This window comes from Saccharomyces kudriavzevii, assembly GCF_947243775.1.
Source record: "Saccharomyces kudriavzevii IFO 1802 strain IFO1802 genome assembly, chromosome: 13".
Classification (NCBI taxonomy): Eukaryota; Fungi; Ascomycota; class Saccharomycetes; order Saccharomycetales; family Saccharomycetaceae; genus Saccharomyces; species Saccharomyces kudriavzevii.
The window spans coordinates 389494-403877 of record NC_079284.1 but is presented as its reverse complement, the minus strand read 5'-3'; the positions used below and the strand labels follow the sequence as shown (position 1 = coordinate 403877).

Here is a 14384-nt window from a genome sequence, read left to right as displayed (position 1 = left end):
GACGCGACGCGACGCGTAAAGTTGTATAAACAATATGGCCATTTATGAAACTGAACTCCATCCATCAGCTTTGCTATTGATTCGCAGAAGATCTAAAGAAAAGTTGTCTCCTTTGTGGCTGTTCATATCTCGTCTCGCTTTACGTTATCTTCATAAGCGAAAGAAGAAAGAAAATATTACGAAAATGGCTAAAGGTGCTGTGACCAAACTGAAGTTCAACTTGCCTATAATATCCACTTCGGAGCAGCTGATTTCGACTAACGAATTATTGGATCGTTTAAAGGCTCTGCATGAAGAATTGGCTGCACTGGGTCAGGACAATACAGATTTAACTGGATTAGACGAGTATAGAGACTCTTTGGTCAATAGAAAACTATTGAGGCATAAAGATGTGGGGATTCGCGCATTTACCGCGTGTTGCCTCAGTGATATCTTGAGATTATATGCTCCAGATGCACCTTATACGGATTCTCAACTGACGGATATTTTCAAGCTTTTACTCTCACAATTTGAACAACTGGGTGATCAAGAAAATGGCTACCACATTCAACAAACTTATTTAATCACCAAGCTGCTTGAATATAGATCAATTGTACTAATAGCTGATTTGCCCAGTTCAAATAATTTGCTTATCGAACTATTTCATATTTTTTACGACCCTAATAAAAGCTTCCCCAAAAGGCTATACAAGGTTATTGGTAATATTCTGGGCGAAGTCATCTCTGAATTTGATTCTGTCCCATTAGAAGTACTGAAACTGATTTTTAATAAATTTTTGACCTATAATCCGAAAGAGTTTCCTGAAGGTTTGAATGTCACTTCCGATTGTGGCTACGAGGTTAGTTTGATTTTATGTGATGCCTATTCCAATAGAATGAGTAGGCACCTGACTAAATACTACTCAGAGATTATTCATGAAGCAAGCAATGGTGATAATAGTTCCAGACTACTTAATGTAGTAATAAAATTACACAAACTGGTGTTAAGACTTTGGGAAACTGCTCCCGAGTTAATCAATGCCGTAATCGGATTTATCTATCATGAATTATCCTCAGATAACGAATTATTCAGAAAAGAAGCTACCAAACTAGTTGGTCAAATAGTTACATCGGACTCAGACTTAAACTTTATCTCCACCCATTCCGATACTTTCAAGACATGGATTTCCAAAATCGCTGATATTAGTCCCGATGTTAGAGTCCAATGGACGGAGTCGATTCCCAACATTATAAGTACAAGAGATGATATTTCGGGGGAACTAAACCAAGCCCTGGCAAAAACCTTTATTGATTCAGATCCTCGTGTACGTAGGGCCTCCGTTATGATCTTTAATGAAGTTCCTACTACTGAAATTTGGAAAAATATTACCAATAAGGCCATCTATACATCTTTACTGCACTTGGCCCGAGAAAAACATAAGGAGGTCAGAGAGCTCTGTATTAACACTATGGCTAGGTTTTATTCAGATTCATTGAATGAAATCAAAAGGACTCTCCAAAATAAGGAAATTTGGGAAATCATAGATACCATACCATCCACGTTGTACAACCTCTATTATATCAATGACTTGAACATCAACGAACAAGTCGACAATGTAATCTTTGAATATCTGCTGCCCTTTGAATCAAGTAACAATGAAAGAGTCCACAGGTTACTAAAAATTTTATCACATTTCGATAAGAAGGCATTTACTTCATTTTATGCATTTAATGCAAGACAAACTAAAATATCTTTTGCCATATCCAAATACATTGAATTTAGCAAATATCTAAATAATCAGGAAAACGCGAACTCGTCTCAAGGTCCTTTGATAGCAAACAAATACAATCAAACCATTCAATGGTTGGCTTCTGGTCTTTCTGATTCTACAAAGGCCATCGATGCTCTTGAAACCATAAAACAATTTAATGATGATAGAATTTTCTATCTGTTAAATACGTGCATTACCAACGATACCCCATTTCCCACGTTAAAAAATTCTTTTAACGAATTGATCAATAAATTACAAACACCGGGATTGTTCAAGAAGTATAATATATCTACGGGTGCTTCTATTATGCCGCGTGATATTGCGAAGGTAATTCGAATTTTACTTTTCAGAGCCTCGCCAATAATCTATAATGTGTCCAACATCGGCGTCTTGCTAAACTTATCCAATAACTCCGATCCTAAGCAGTTAGATTTGAAGAGAAGAATTTTAGATGACATATCAAAAGTTAGCCCAACCCTGTTTAAAGATCAAATTAGAACGTTGAAAACTATTATCAAAGATTTAGATGATCCAGATGCAGAAAACAATGATACTTTATCATTAGAAGAGGCCTTGAAAACGCTATACAAGGCTTCCAAGACATTAAAGGACCAGGTTGATTTTGAAGATACATTTTTTTTCACTAAATTGTATGATTTTGCAATTGAGGGTAAACCAGAAATAGCTAAATACTCCGCAAAACTAATTGCTCTGTCACCAAAAGCAGAAGAAACTCTAAGAAAGATAAAAATACGTATTTTACCTTTAGATCTGAAAAAGGACAACCATTTTACGTCCCATATTATTGTTCTTATGGAAATTTTTAAGAGCTTTCCTCACATTCTAAATGATGATTCCACTGATATCATATCGTACTTAATTAAAGAAGTTCTATTATCGAACCAAGTCGTTGGTGATTCAAAAAAGGAGGTTGACTGGATTAAAGATTCCTACTTAAATGAGACAAAATATTCTGCAGTAAGTAACAAAATATTCACTTTGAAGTTATTCACTAACAAATTAAGATCGATTGCCGCCGATGTTCCTCGAGATGAACTCGCAGAGAGCTTTACTGAAAAAACCATGAAGTTATTCTTTTATTTAATTGCAAGCGGCGGCGAGTTGATTTCCGAATTTAATAAGGAATTTTATCCCACTCCAAGTAATTATCAAACTAAATTGAGATGTGTGGCGGGAATTCAAGTTTTGAAATTAGCCAGAATTTCAAATTTGAATAACTTTATTAAACCTTCTGACACTATTAAACTGATTAATTTGGTTGAAGATGAATCACTGCCAGTAAGGAAAACATTTTTAGAGCAATTGAAGGATTATGTAGCTAATGAATTAATATCCATCAAGTTTCTGCCATTGATTTTCTTTACTGCTTATGAACCAGATATCGAATTGAAAACCACAACCAAGATATGGATAAACTTTACATTTGGTTTGAAGTCATTTAAGAAGGGAACAATTTTTGAAAGGGTATTACCAAGATTAATACATGCAATTGCTCATCATCCTGATATAGCCGAAGGTTTAGATTCCGAAGGTGACGCATATCTAAATGCTTTGACAACTGCGATCGATTATTTGTTGTTTTATTTTGATTCTATCGCTGCTCAAGAGAACTTCAGTTTGTTATATTATTTATCAGAAAGGGTGAAAAATTATCAAGATAAACTAGTCGAAGACGAAGCAAATGAAGATGGAAAGATGGAAAATGAAGAAGGGCCAAAGAAGTGTAGACCTCGCGGTGAGAGAATGTATATTATCGGAGAATTGTCGCAGATGATTTTATTGAACTTAAAAGAAAAGAAAAATTGGCAACATTCAGCGTACCCTGGTAAATTGAACTTGCCATCGGATTTATTTAAACCCTTTGCCACTGTTCAGGAAGCACAATCATCATTTAAGACATATTTACCAGAGGACGCAACTGAAAAAATACAGAATAATATAAGGGCAAAGATCGGACGCATCCTTCATACATCACAAACGCAAAGACAGAGGCTACAGAAAAGGTTACTGGCTCAAGAAAACAGCGAATCACGAAAGAGAAAAAAAAGAGTTCACCCTGTGAAACCAAAATTCAACGATGAAGAAAGTGATGAAAGAGGTGAATTGGGTAGCGATGATGATAGTTATTCACCTTCTAACAAGGATGAAAAGAGGAAAATATATGAGGACGCTATAAAAAAAAAATTGAGGGTAAGAAAAGAAGTTGACTACAAAGATGATGAGGAGGATGATATAGAGATGATTTGAAAAGGAAAACATTTGTTGCTATTTTTTTAAGTGGAAAAAAAAAGGGAAGAAAGGTAGTCCTTTTATTTTGATATACAATACGTACATCTATGTAAGACTAAATATAGGAAACAGCATTTTTGTTTCTAATTTATTCTTGTGCATGCATGTAGTTTCTCTATTCACGTTAACTTTCAGCATTTTTCAAGTTCAAAAATTTTAACAGTTCATCCTTTGGTTTGGACTCGATTATTTTTTTAAAGTATAGTAGATTTTTTATTTCATTGTTGGAAATGTCATTAAATTGTATGGAATCCAGTTCATTTGGAACAACCACACTGGTCAATTCCTTTAGATCCCATAATTTTTGTAAGTTATTCCTTTTGGGAGCTGGTTTGTTGTTGCTGTTGTCGTTGTCGTCGTTGCGGTTACTTATTTGAAAATATATCAAAGAGGCTACATCTGTGATCATGCTATCTTCAGTATTGCCATTCTGATGTGCATTTAGTACTAGTTTATCAATCAAATCTTCTTGAAATTGGAAAAGTTTCCTCTTTTGGACCATTTTCGATTTATAAATTTTATCAAAAAAATCGTACTTAATGGAGTTTTCGTCTACCTGAGTAATTCTGAAATCTTGATTGAATTTGTAGTCAGCATCACTAATGTTTGGCATGATTTGAATATTGCCACTATTCTGATAGCCTATTTTTTGTAAGGGTTCGTAATAAATCCGATTTTTCTTATTAGCTAACCGTTGTTTCTTCCAAACTTTATAATTTGTATTATCGACTTCTTGATGGCGATGTGATTTTTTGTAAACTTTGGTGGGTGAATGTAGTGGACATTTCCATTTTGAACCCAAGTTTTTGAATGAGGCTCTCGGTATACAATCCAGGTGCCACGGAGTCTGACAATAATCACACGTCATTATTAATCTTGAATTTTCGGGATGAGACCAAGAACCTAATCTTGTTTGATGGCATTTGTAACAGATTAAAAATTCACCTGAACTCGAATCTATGTGTATATCTGGGTTGTAGGAGTCTAGTTTGGTTATGCTTTGACCGTAGGAAGTGTTAAATAGTTGTCTATCGGTTAACGGAATTTTATCATTCTCATCAGAATATTGACCTCTGGATCCCGTTTTCACAGCAGGGAAGGTTTCTTTTATATAATTAGGCAACTGGAATTGCCTTGGGTTCAATGACTCGATTCTAAAAAGTAATTTAGCAAACATCTTCACGTTGTCGTTTTGCTTGATGAAATTAGATTCATTTTTCTTCAGGGTTGTCAACGAGTTATTTATGAAGATTTTGAACTTGCATTCGTTGCAATGCCAATCACCTTCAGGTAAATGATTTGGATCAACCGGTGGGTCCAAACAAAGAAAGTGAAAGGATTTGGGGCAAGTATCACAGCATAAGAATGAACCTGACTGATTGCAAGCCGAACAAAAATCTTCATTTTCAAAATTTATGGTTGAGTCGTTTTCGTCCTTGAAAATTTTTTCACTTGCATTGACAATTGACTTGATAGAGTTTTGACCAAAAAGCTTACTCTTTGAATCATAAGTAGCGTTTGATGAAAGTATTATTTTGGTCCTAACATTAGATAATTTCTTATTATCATTGTCGCCATCGTGTTCCTGTTCATGATTCATATCTATTATGTCGCTCATCCAGCCACTGGTTGATCTTATATTGCTCTCTTCTGTTATATTCTGGGTCAAAAATGTTTGCAGATCACTTTTGTTTAAATCTTGGAAGTTTTTAGGCACTTGAATAATTTTTTTATTGGGAACTAATGCCATTTCCGAATTGTTTGATTGGCCTGCTAGATTTCTCCTATAATTCCAAAGAGACTCTCGCTTGATTTTTTCAGAGGGCCCTTTATTCAACGGTAGTCCGGTGATAGATGTCTTTGAATCTTCCAAAATAGTTGGCGGTTCATTTAGTTTGATGATATTGCCCTTAGAATCCTTTTCCAGAAGTTCCTTGGGTTCTTCTTCCATAATATTTTCTTCAAGCGAAAAGTTATTGTGCTCGTTACCAAACGTTTTTTCCGCAGTATCAGAAGTAATGATTTTTCTCTTCTTCAGATCATAATTTACATTCTGGGAGGATAGTCTCTTAGGACGTTTTTTCTCTTTAGAGGAAGATGAAGACAGAGAGGAAGATGAAGGTGAAGAGCTGTTGGAATGTGAGGGCGACTTACTCGTGTCCTTTTTGTTGCTGTCCATTGTGTTTGTATTAGAAGGGGTAACAGTGTGGTTTTCGATGCTTCCGATGGTGACCATTCCCGTTTATGCCTGATATTCTTGTTCCTCTCCTGTGTGTTGCAAATGGCCAAACGCGTAGTGAAGTATGTCGGTCGTCGTGTCGTTCTTTACAGAGAAATCGGGCAGAGCTTGCAGCGGAGCTTCAAAAACTAGCACTTTTGAGTTTGAACGATGTATATGCAGGTATATACGCTATTCTAGAACTAAGGCTCCAAACGTCCTTGCAACAAAGGCATTAAATAGTCTATATGATGAAAGAAAATTGCCTACTGCAGTGAGCAGGTGAAATCCTAACTACCAACGGGAAACTTGGTCGGACGAGAAACAGATGAGAAACAGATGAGAAATTTTTGGGCTGGGTAAGAAAGAATTTTTGGACTCACAATAGCTCTACAAGAACCAAGAGGCGAAAGATTTGAGAAGCATCTTGTTGGCTGCATCGTAGTTCAGGGCAAGTGTGTACTTAGATATGGATCCAGAGTTACAAGCCATTAGAGAGGCCAGGCTAGCTCAGTTGAAAAGTAATGGTGGCGGCGCCAATGGCGATAGAAGCAGTGGTGGTAATAACGGTGGAGGTGATGATTCTGCTCCGGTAGGCGCATCTATTGCAAATTTCTTGGAGCCGCAAGCTTTAGAAAGGTTGTCTCGAGTGGCATTAGTTCGTAGAGACAGGGCCCAAGCGGTAGAGACGTACTTGAAGAAGTTGATTGCTACGAACAATGTCACGCATAAAATCACTGAAACTGAAATTGTCTCAATCTTGAATGGTATCGCCAAACAGCAAAATTCGCAAAGTAACGGTAAAATTATCTTTGAACGGAAAGATTTCAGCGAGGACCTGAATACATTTGACAAGCAGAACGCTAAGGATGATGAGGATGAGGATGATGATGATTTCTTTGATTAGTTTACGTAAGCGAATAGTGTATCTTTTCGTATGATATTACATTGGTTCGATCATATAAACCTTATGGGGTTATATATTTCATTTATAGCGAAAAGAGAAGAGAGATGAGCAATATAACGCACTAATAAGTGTCCCCGGAACGCACCACAAATATGAATACTGGCGGCATGAATAGAGACGGTTCAGACTCGAAACTAAATGTCAGATTCGCCGCACCTCAACGGCTAAATGTAGGTCATCCGACCACATCATCACCACTGCATATGCCCATATCGAGATCAACTAGAAAACCTCTTGTGAGAACCAAGATAAAATTAGATCCCGGGCACAGCGCTCTAGACTGGCATTCTCTAACTTCCAACCCAGCAAATTACCATACAAAGTTTGTTTCGCTACAACTTATTCAGGGTTTACTCGATGATCCGATATTCCAAAAGGACAACTATAAGTTTTCGTCGTCTCAGTTAAGAACGCAGTTACTCGTTCAGAAAATACCCCTTTACAAAGTAATGCCCCCTTTGAGAATAAACAAAGAAATCGTAAAGAGGCATTGTAAAGGTGAAGATGAGTTGTGGTGTGTTATCAACAGTAAGGTCTACGACATCTCCAGTTATTTAAAGTTCCACCCAGGGGGGACGAAGATATTATTGAAGAATTGTGGTAGCGAGGACTTTATTACATTATTTAATAAATACCATCAGTGGGTCAACTATGAAAAATTGTTGCAAGTTTGTTTCATCGGCATTGTATGCGAATAAGTCATGGAAGAGATATAAAAGTTTGAAGACATACATAGGATATAAAACACTACTTACTTGCTTAGTAAAGCTAAATTTGTTTGTTTGTTTGGAAACGGAAAGAATAAAGACATAAAAATGTTGTATGAGAAGCGCAGCTCAGTTAAGGGGGAAGAGAGCGTTATATTCCTGGATAGCTTTTTTATACTCTTGTATATATTTGTTCTTGGTATTTTGATCCAAAGATTGCCATTTATCTCCGATAACTTTCATCAGCTCTAATTGAGACTTATCAGGATGCTGAGCAAAGACTTTGGAGCGGACTTCGTTAGCGTACTTGATGAAGGGACCAGCAGGTCTCTTAGGAGGCAGCTTATCGTCGAACTCCTTTTTCGCCTTCTGGTATTCAGAATACAATTCCTTTCTTTGAGAGATATACTTATCTTTTATGTCAGACTTCAAAGTTTGCCATTTTTCACCCGCAATCTTGCTTATTTCAGAAGGACGCAAAGTTGGATTTTCCTTAGCGAATTGACTTCTGTGGTCTTGCAAAAATAAGAAATAAGCAGAAGTAGGCCTCTTAGGGCCCTGCTTTATCAATTCATTTCTAAGTTGCGTTCTCTTGGAAGCCTTCAAGAGAATGCTAGATAAGTTGAAGAGTGGTTTTGTAGATTGGTGAAAGGATCTAGATAATAAACTGTAGCCGTTCATGTTCATTGTTTGTCTCAGTAATTGATTGGCTTCTTTGTATATCTGTTTACTTATTTATTTCTAAACTGGATGATGATCCCTTTCTTGGTATGCTGTTTCACAAAAAACAACAAAAAAGGCCGTCTCATACGGTAGGGTAAAGAAAAAAAAGTCTGTGGCTCGTAAAAAGGCAAAATGAAAAAGAAAAAAAAGGTGCTACATCAGCAGAGGTACATATAAAGATCTTATATTTCCTTGTTGATGAACCGGAATTGTAATTGTCAGGACAGCAAGGGCAAGAGCAAGAGCAAAATATAGGTTTGGCAAGATGGCTTTGAGTTTAGGACAGTTCATAAACGTGGGTGGTATGGTGAAGGATTTGAAAAGCTTCAATTTTAGCGTATATGGGAGATGGTTTGGATATATCAACATAATCCTATGCATTGCGCTCGGGATAGCGAACCTGTTCCATGTTAGTGGGGTGATAGCATTTGGTATCATTAGTATAATCCAGGGGCTAGTGATTCTATTCATTGAGATACCATTTTTATTGAAAATTTGTCCCCTTAGCGATAATTTCGTTGAATTCATCAAGAAATTTGAGACAAACGGGTGGAGGTGTATTTTCTATCTGGCGATGGCGGTCATCCAGTACGTGTCGATTGCGGTGATGGCTACGAGTTTGATTGTGGTGGCTGTGGGGTTGACCATATCGTCAATTAGTTATGCGGTGGCATACACCAAACATCAAGAGTTCCAAAACACAAATATCATCAAGAATCCCACAGACGACGATTTCCCTCACGAGGCTGTCGTCAGAGAGATGTTATGAGGAGAGCGACGATTTGTGACAAAACATACATACATATATATGTACTTACTTTTTAGATTTGTGTTTATTACTATTATTTGATGATTAGGCGGGAAAAGGCATTTTTATGTCTCTATAAAGTCTATCTACTTGTTATGACTAACAATAAGGTTATTCAAAACACGCTTAACGTCGTCCTTGTTCAGTACGCCATCGTTGATTAAGGTCTTGATGTTTGGATCGTAGCTGCTCCCGTCTTCATTTTCGGGAGCAGCCGCAGCGGCTGCACCGCCACCGCCACCGCCACCGCCGCCGCTACTAGCGCTAGCGCTGGTTCTAGTGCTAGTGCTGTTATTGTTATCATTACTGTTCGTTGAAGTTTTGTTATAATTGAAGATGATGTTGTTTTTCTTCAACTCGTCCAACAAGTAGTTTGTATGCTTGAGTTTCATGTGCTGTAAAAGATTATCTTTCCTCTTCTGCCTGCTCAAACACCAAGGGCACAAAAAGTGTCTTTGCTGAGAATGCGACAATAGATGTCTTTTCAACCATGATTTCCTCTTGAATGATTTCTCGCAGAATTGACATTGATGAATATACCTATGGGTAGAAGACGAGGTGGGGAGAGCATGGAGAGCCACGGAGTTGGAGGGGGGTGCCGCTACAGATGGATGGTTGGAAGGCGCGGCAGGATGCGGCTGCGGCATGGTGTTCACCTTCCAGCCGGGAGGGAGATGTAAAGGTTGTGCCGGATTGATGTTAAGGTTTAGGCTCGAAGGGGCATTTTGCTGTAGTTGAAATTGGAACTGGTCGGTTATTATTGTCGGGTGGTGTGGAGGGCCGTTGTTCGTATTTACAGTGCTATTGTTGAGGTTGTTGTGGCCGCTGCTATGATGATGATGCTGTTGCTGCTGCTGTTGCTGCTGCTGTTGCTGTTGCTGTTGCTGTTGCTGTTGCTGATGATGGGGCGGAGGAGGAACAGGGTTAGGAGGATTGCTGCCACCGTTGTTCCCGTTGTTATTGTTGTTATTGTTGTTGTTCACGGCAGAATAATAATGGCCGATGTAAGAGGCGGGATTGAACATGTACTGTTGCTCCTGTTGCGGTATTGGCATGTTTGAAGGTGGGAAAGCATAGTAAGCAGCCGCCGCTGCGTTCGCGTTCATGTTGCCGGCCGCCGCAGCAAATTGGTTTGTGTGAATATTATTGTTGTTGTTGTTGTTGTTGTTGTTTGCCGCAGAGGGATCAGAAGCAGAGTTGTTGCTGTTGTTGCTGTTACTGTGAATGACCGGAGAGGCGGAAGTGTTGTTGGCAGTAGCGACGCTAGTGCTGTTACTGCTATTATTTGCGTATTGATAGTAAGGATATATATACTGCTGTTGGTGCAGAGGCATGGGCAGTTCTCTTCCTCCAGGGTTTACCATTACGTCCTCTTTGTTCGAGGAGACTGCGGTAGCGTTGAAATGTTGTGACGCCAGCAGATCGGCACCGACATTGTTGGTATTCGGCACATTTTGTAATATCGTGTGTTGCTGATGCTGCTGACGCTGCTGATGTTGCTGGCGCTGCTGATGCTGTTGTATGTGATGGTCCGCATTCATTGTTAAAAATATGAGATGACCCTTTTATATTTGCCTGCTGTTGCCTACTAATTTCCTTCTGTTGTATCTTTCTTGTTCCTGTTCCTTCCCAGGGTTTGTTTTGTTTTAGTTTTCTTCCCAAAAAAATTCTTTTTTCTTAGACTGCCACAGGCTTCTTTACGTATTATCTTCTCTGTTTTTCCCTCTATTTTCCTTCACTCTTCTCAACCTCTCACCAAAAGAGAGACAAAGTTTAGTAAGTCTGTACGGAGTAGTAGTATAAATACCATCCAGCGCAGATCATGACAGGATGATGCGCCCTGGTGGAATAAAAAACACAGCAATGGAGGGCACAACACATTCATTGACGAAAAAAGAAAAAAAGCGAGCGAAAACGAAAAAACCGGCAATAAACACCGTTATCGCCAGTACTCCTTGCCGTGCGCAGTTATCGGAACGCGCCCCTGGCAAAGAACGTAGGAGCATGGAGCAGACTCGGGCCTCCTGAGTCGGAATTGAGGGGAGTTGCACAACCACTACGTAGTTTTGCTTTTTTGTCTTTTTGTCTTTTTTATCGCGCGTTGTGGCGGTGCCGGCTCTCACGGCATGTGAAGGCAATACACGTAATACAGCGGATCGCGTGCCACGACAACACGTTTTCTGCCATGTCGTGTTGGACGTAGAGCAGGCGCAGCTGGTGCGGGTGATCCCGGAGCACGGCAAAATCCTATTGCTTCGTACAGCCGCCGGGCTCGCGTGTTATCGCCGAATACGGTAAGCGCGACGCCGAAAAAATCGCAGCGAACGCGCCGGACACGTCGGGCTACGCCCTCGCACAGCGCGCGTTCCAATAGCCGCCGACCGAGCCCGTGACCGCGGTGCGCATGAGCTACGTGTATTTCGTAAAGGTAGATCACGGGCACGCTGACCTCATGTGCGGCATCGCCCTCGACGAGACCGGTTTCCTCGGTGAGCATGAATGAGGCAAACGCGCCCAACGCACCGTTGCCCCAGTAACTGACATACAAGAGGCCCGCACTTTTCATCTCTGCGAGCTTGTTCGCCTTCCACGGTATCCGGTTGCCGTACATGGTGCGCGAGGCCCGGCGGTACTTGTCGCCCAGGTGCTCGTCCACTAATTGCACACATGAGTCGAGCACGTGGTCACCGTGAGATTTGTGCAGATTATAGTTCGTGCACTGGGGGCCGTCAATGCTGTCAACCTCTCCGTTTTCCTCAGGAATATACATAATCTCCCGTTTCAAGACGGTAGTGGTGACGACGGTGGCGTTTTCGTTGCTTTCCGTGTACTCGAGGGTCTCAGGAAACTCGTCGATGCAAATACTCAAGAACTTTTTGAACATTGGGGCCGTGCCGGCCTCTCTTCTTTGCGGTGATGTCTCGGTGTCAGTTCAGCATCGCACTTCTCTTTATTATATATACTAAGCAACGCATCCCTGTGAAAGGAAAAAACCAAGAAAAAAAACTCAAAATGGCGCGCGCAACGCGCCATTGTAGAATGAAGAGAGAGAAGAAAAAAGAAAAAAGGATGCTATAAAGAATATGTAGCGTTAACACTTTTCTATGCTGCCGTTACTGCTGTTTCTCAGTTTCGAGATCGGTATGTTTAGAAGCGACACGCGTCTTCGTGGTTCGTCACGGCTTGTCTTGGTCTTGTATCTGTTCTCGTTCTCATCCGAGTCCTCTCTCAGGCCGATGCCTATCGTGGCGCCACCGTCGTTGTCGCCGCTATCCGCTGGCGCCTGTGGGTCTACCCTCGCATTCTCGTTGCCCTTGTTGGACAGTAAGTGCCTGTTGATCAATGCAATGTTGTTGCGCGGGCTCGTTGGTGTTGCGCTGTGTTTCACCGATTCAGGCATGGGCTCCTTCTTGGGAGACCCCCCCAAGGTGCTCTTATTGTTGATAGTGTTCACTCTTATCCTCGAGCTGGAATTGGAGCTCGACGAGAAGCTATCCGTAGATAGAGTCGGTTTTCGCGGGTTAAATACCGGGTTTGTGATGGAACCCCTCCGATTGCCATTGTTCCCGCCAGTGGCATGCGTCGATATCTTTCTTGGTAGTACCGGTAACGGGCTGTTGTTGGAATAGAGTGAATAGGGCGAGTTCATGCTTAAGACTGGGGAAGGCCCGTCCTCAAAGGCGGCCTTCGCATTCAGTATAGGGGTCCTGAATGAACTTGGTTTCTTGCCGGCACCTTGCGGTGGCCCCTTCTTCTTGACCTCTTTTAACACTTTCGAGTACATATTACCCACTTCAAACGTCTGTGCTACATCGATGGGTTTCCAGTTACCTTTGTCCCTGACGCTGTCGTCCAACGATATTTCACCCTCGTTGACGAGCATCTTCATGCAATTTATGCTGCCATACTCCAGGCATACGTGCAGCGGCGTGTCGCCGTTGGTGTCCATCACCCATAGATCCGCGCCGACCCCTATCAATAAACTCAGGCACTGGTAGTAATCGTTCATACACGCTATATGAATGGGGGCCCTGCCATTCTCACCGCGATGGTTGATAAAGGGCGGGAATTGCTGCAACAGTAAATGTAATGTCTGTTCGTGCCCCCTCATCAACGCCAGGTGCACACATGTATTCCCTTTAAAAGTCTTGATCAGCTCATGCTTGTCATGTCCCAGCTGGATTAAGTACACGCATATCAGATACCGTCCATGGTACGAGGCATAGTGCAGCGAGCTCCATCCATTCTCTGAGTCGATGTTAGTCAGCAAATCTGGGTTCCGCCGCAACAGCCTCTTCACTATAAGCAGGTTCCCTTCGATGATAGCCTCTCGCAAGCGAACAGAGGGTTCTTTCAGCATCTTTTGTCCAATATATGCACTCTCTTCCTGCCAGCGGTTTTCTTTCCTTTTTTAGGGTTCAGCTAATTAATACATTTTCAATAGCACTAGATCAAAAATATGCTAAAAAAAACCACGAACCTCGGAATAACCGGACTATATGAAAAATCAAGCGGATACATGAGACTATGCACCAAGAACAAGCTAGTAGTAGGAACAATGGTGAGAACCACAATCGATACTTGTACAGGTGGCGCTTGCTCCCCATTTTGCCCTTTCTCTCCTTGGAAGAACTCTTTCTAAGAAACATCTACATCTTGCGACAAACTATATACGTATCTATACATATATACGCAATTCGAGAAACCTTCCCAACAATATCCTCTAGTTCTTTGCACACTATTGGGGTGTTCTTTGCTTCCTTTTCCGACAGTTTATATAGGCGCCTCTGAAAAGGCTTATGCTCACTTCTATTGTAAGTTTGCGTGGCAAAAAAGTATAAAAAAAGGCCAAAAAAGACAACTTTACATACTTCAAAATAACAAGGGCAAGCGGCTAAGCA

General features: G+C 40.7%; 9 protein-coding genes across 9 annotated transcripts; 4 read left to right on the top strand and 5 right to left on the bottom strand.

Annotated features, from left to right (window-relative positions):
* Positions 1-184: 184 nt before the first annotated feature.
* Positions 185-4018, top strand: PDS5 (sister chromatid cohesion factor PDS5; the record flags this gene model as incomplete). Its single annotated transcript, XM_056230309.1, has 1 exon — positions 185-4018. The coding sequence occupies one exon, from the start codon at positions 185-187 to the stop codon at positions 4016-4018; it is 3834 nt and encodes a 1277-aa protein (XP_056084240.1).
* Positions 4019-4184: 166 nt separating this feature from the next.
* RCO1 (Rco1p) lies at positions 4185-6239 on the bottom strand (the record flags this gene model as incomplete). Its single annotated transcript, XM_056230308.1, has 1 exon — positions 4185-6239. One exon carries the CDS (start codon positions 6237-6239, stop codon positions 4185-4187), a length of 2055 nt encoding a protein of 684 aa, XP_056084239.1.
* A 508-nt stretch (positions 6240-6747) lies between these two features.
* SDD2 (Sdd2p) lies at positions 6748-7185 on the top strand (the record flags this gene model as incomplete). The annotated part of the gene is made up of 1 exon (XM_056230307.1): positions 6748-7185. The coding sequence occupies one exon, from the start codon at positions 6748-6750 to the stop codon at positions 7183-7185; it is 438 nt and encodes a 145-aa protein (XP_056084238.1).
* A 152-nt stretch (positions 7186-7337) lies between these two features.
* On the top strand, positions 7338-7943 carry IRC21 (Irc21p; the record flags this gene model as incomplete). The annotated part of the gene is made up of 1 exon (XM_056230306.1): positions 7338-7943. One exon carries the CDS (start codon positions 7338-7340, stop codon positions 7941-7943), a length of 606 nt encoding a protein of 201 aa, XP_056084237.1.
* A 138-nt stretch (positions 7944-8081) lies between these two features.
* ABF2 (DNA-binding protein ABF2) lies at positions 8082-8633 on the bottom strand (the record flags this gene model as incomplete). Its single annotated transcript, XM_056230305.1, has 1 exon — positions 8082-8633. One exon carries the CDS (start codon positions 8631-8633, stop codon positions 8082-8084), a length of 552 nt encoding a protein of 183 aa, XP_056084236.1.
* A 307-nt stretch (positions 8634-8940) lies between these two features.
* On the top strand, positions 8941-9444 carry TVP18 (Tvp18p; the record flags this gene model as incomplete). Its single annotated transcript, XM_056230303.1, has 1 exon — positions 8941-9444. The coding sequence occupies one exon, from the start codon at positions 8941-8943 to the stop codon at positions 9442-9444; it is 504 nt and encodes a 167-aa protein (XP_056084235.1).
* Positions 9445-9569: 125 nt separating this feature from the next.
* On the bottom strand, positions 9570-11024 carry MOT3 (Mot3p; the record flags this gene model as incomplete). The annotated part of the gene is made up of 1 exon (XM_056230302.1): positions 9570-11024. The coding sequence occupies one exon, from the start codon at positions 11022-11024 to the stop codon at positions 9570-9572; it is 1455 nt and encodes a 484-aa protein (XP_056084234.1).
* A 578-nt stretch (positions 11025-11602) lies between these two features.
* Positions 11603-12367, bottom strand: NAT4 (N-terminal L-serine N(alpha)-acetyltransferase NatD; the record flags this gene model as incomplete). The annotated part of the gene is made up of 1 exon (XM_056230301.1): positions 11603-12367. One exon carries the CDS (start codon positions 12365-12367, stop codon positions 11603-11605), a length of 765 nt encoding a protein of 254 aa, XP_056084233.1.
* Positions 12368-12574: 207 nt separating this feature from the next.
* Positions 12575-13843, bottom strand: AVO2 (Avo2p; the record flags this gene model as incomplete). Its single annotated transcript, XM_056230300.1, has 1 exon — positions 12575-13843. The coding sequence occupies one exon, from the start codon at positions 13841-13843 to the stop codon at positions 12575-12577; it is 1269 nt and encodes a 422-aa protein (XP_056084232.1).
* Positions 13844-14384: the final 541 nt, after the last annotated feature.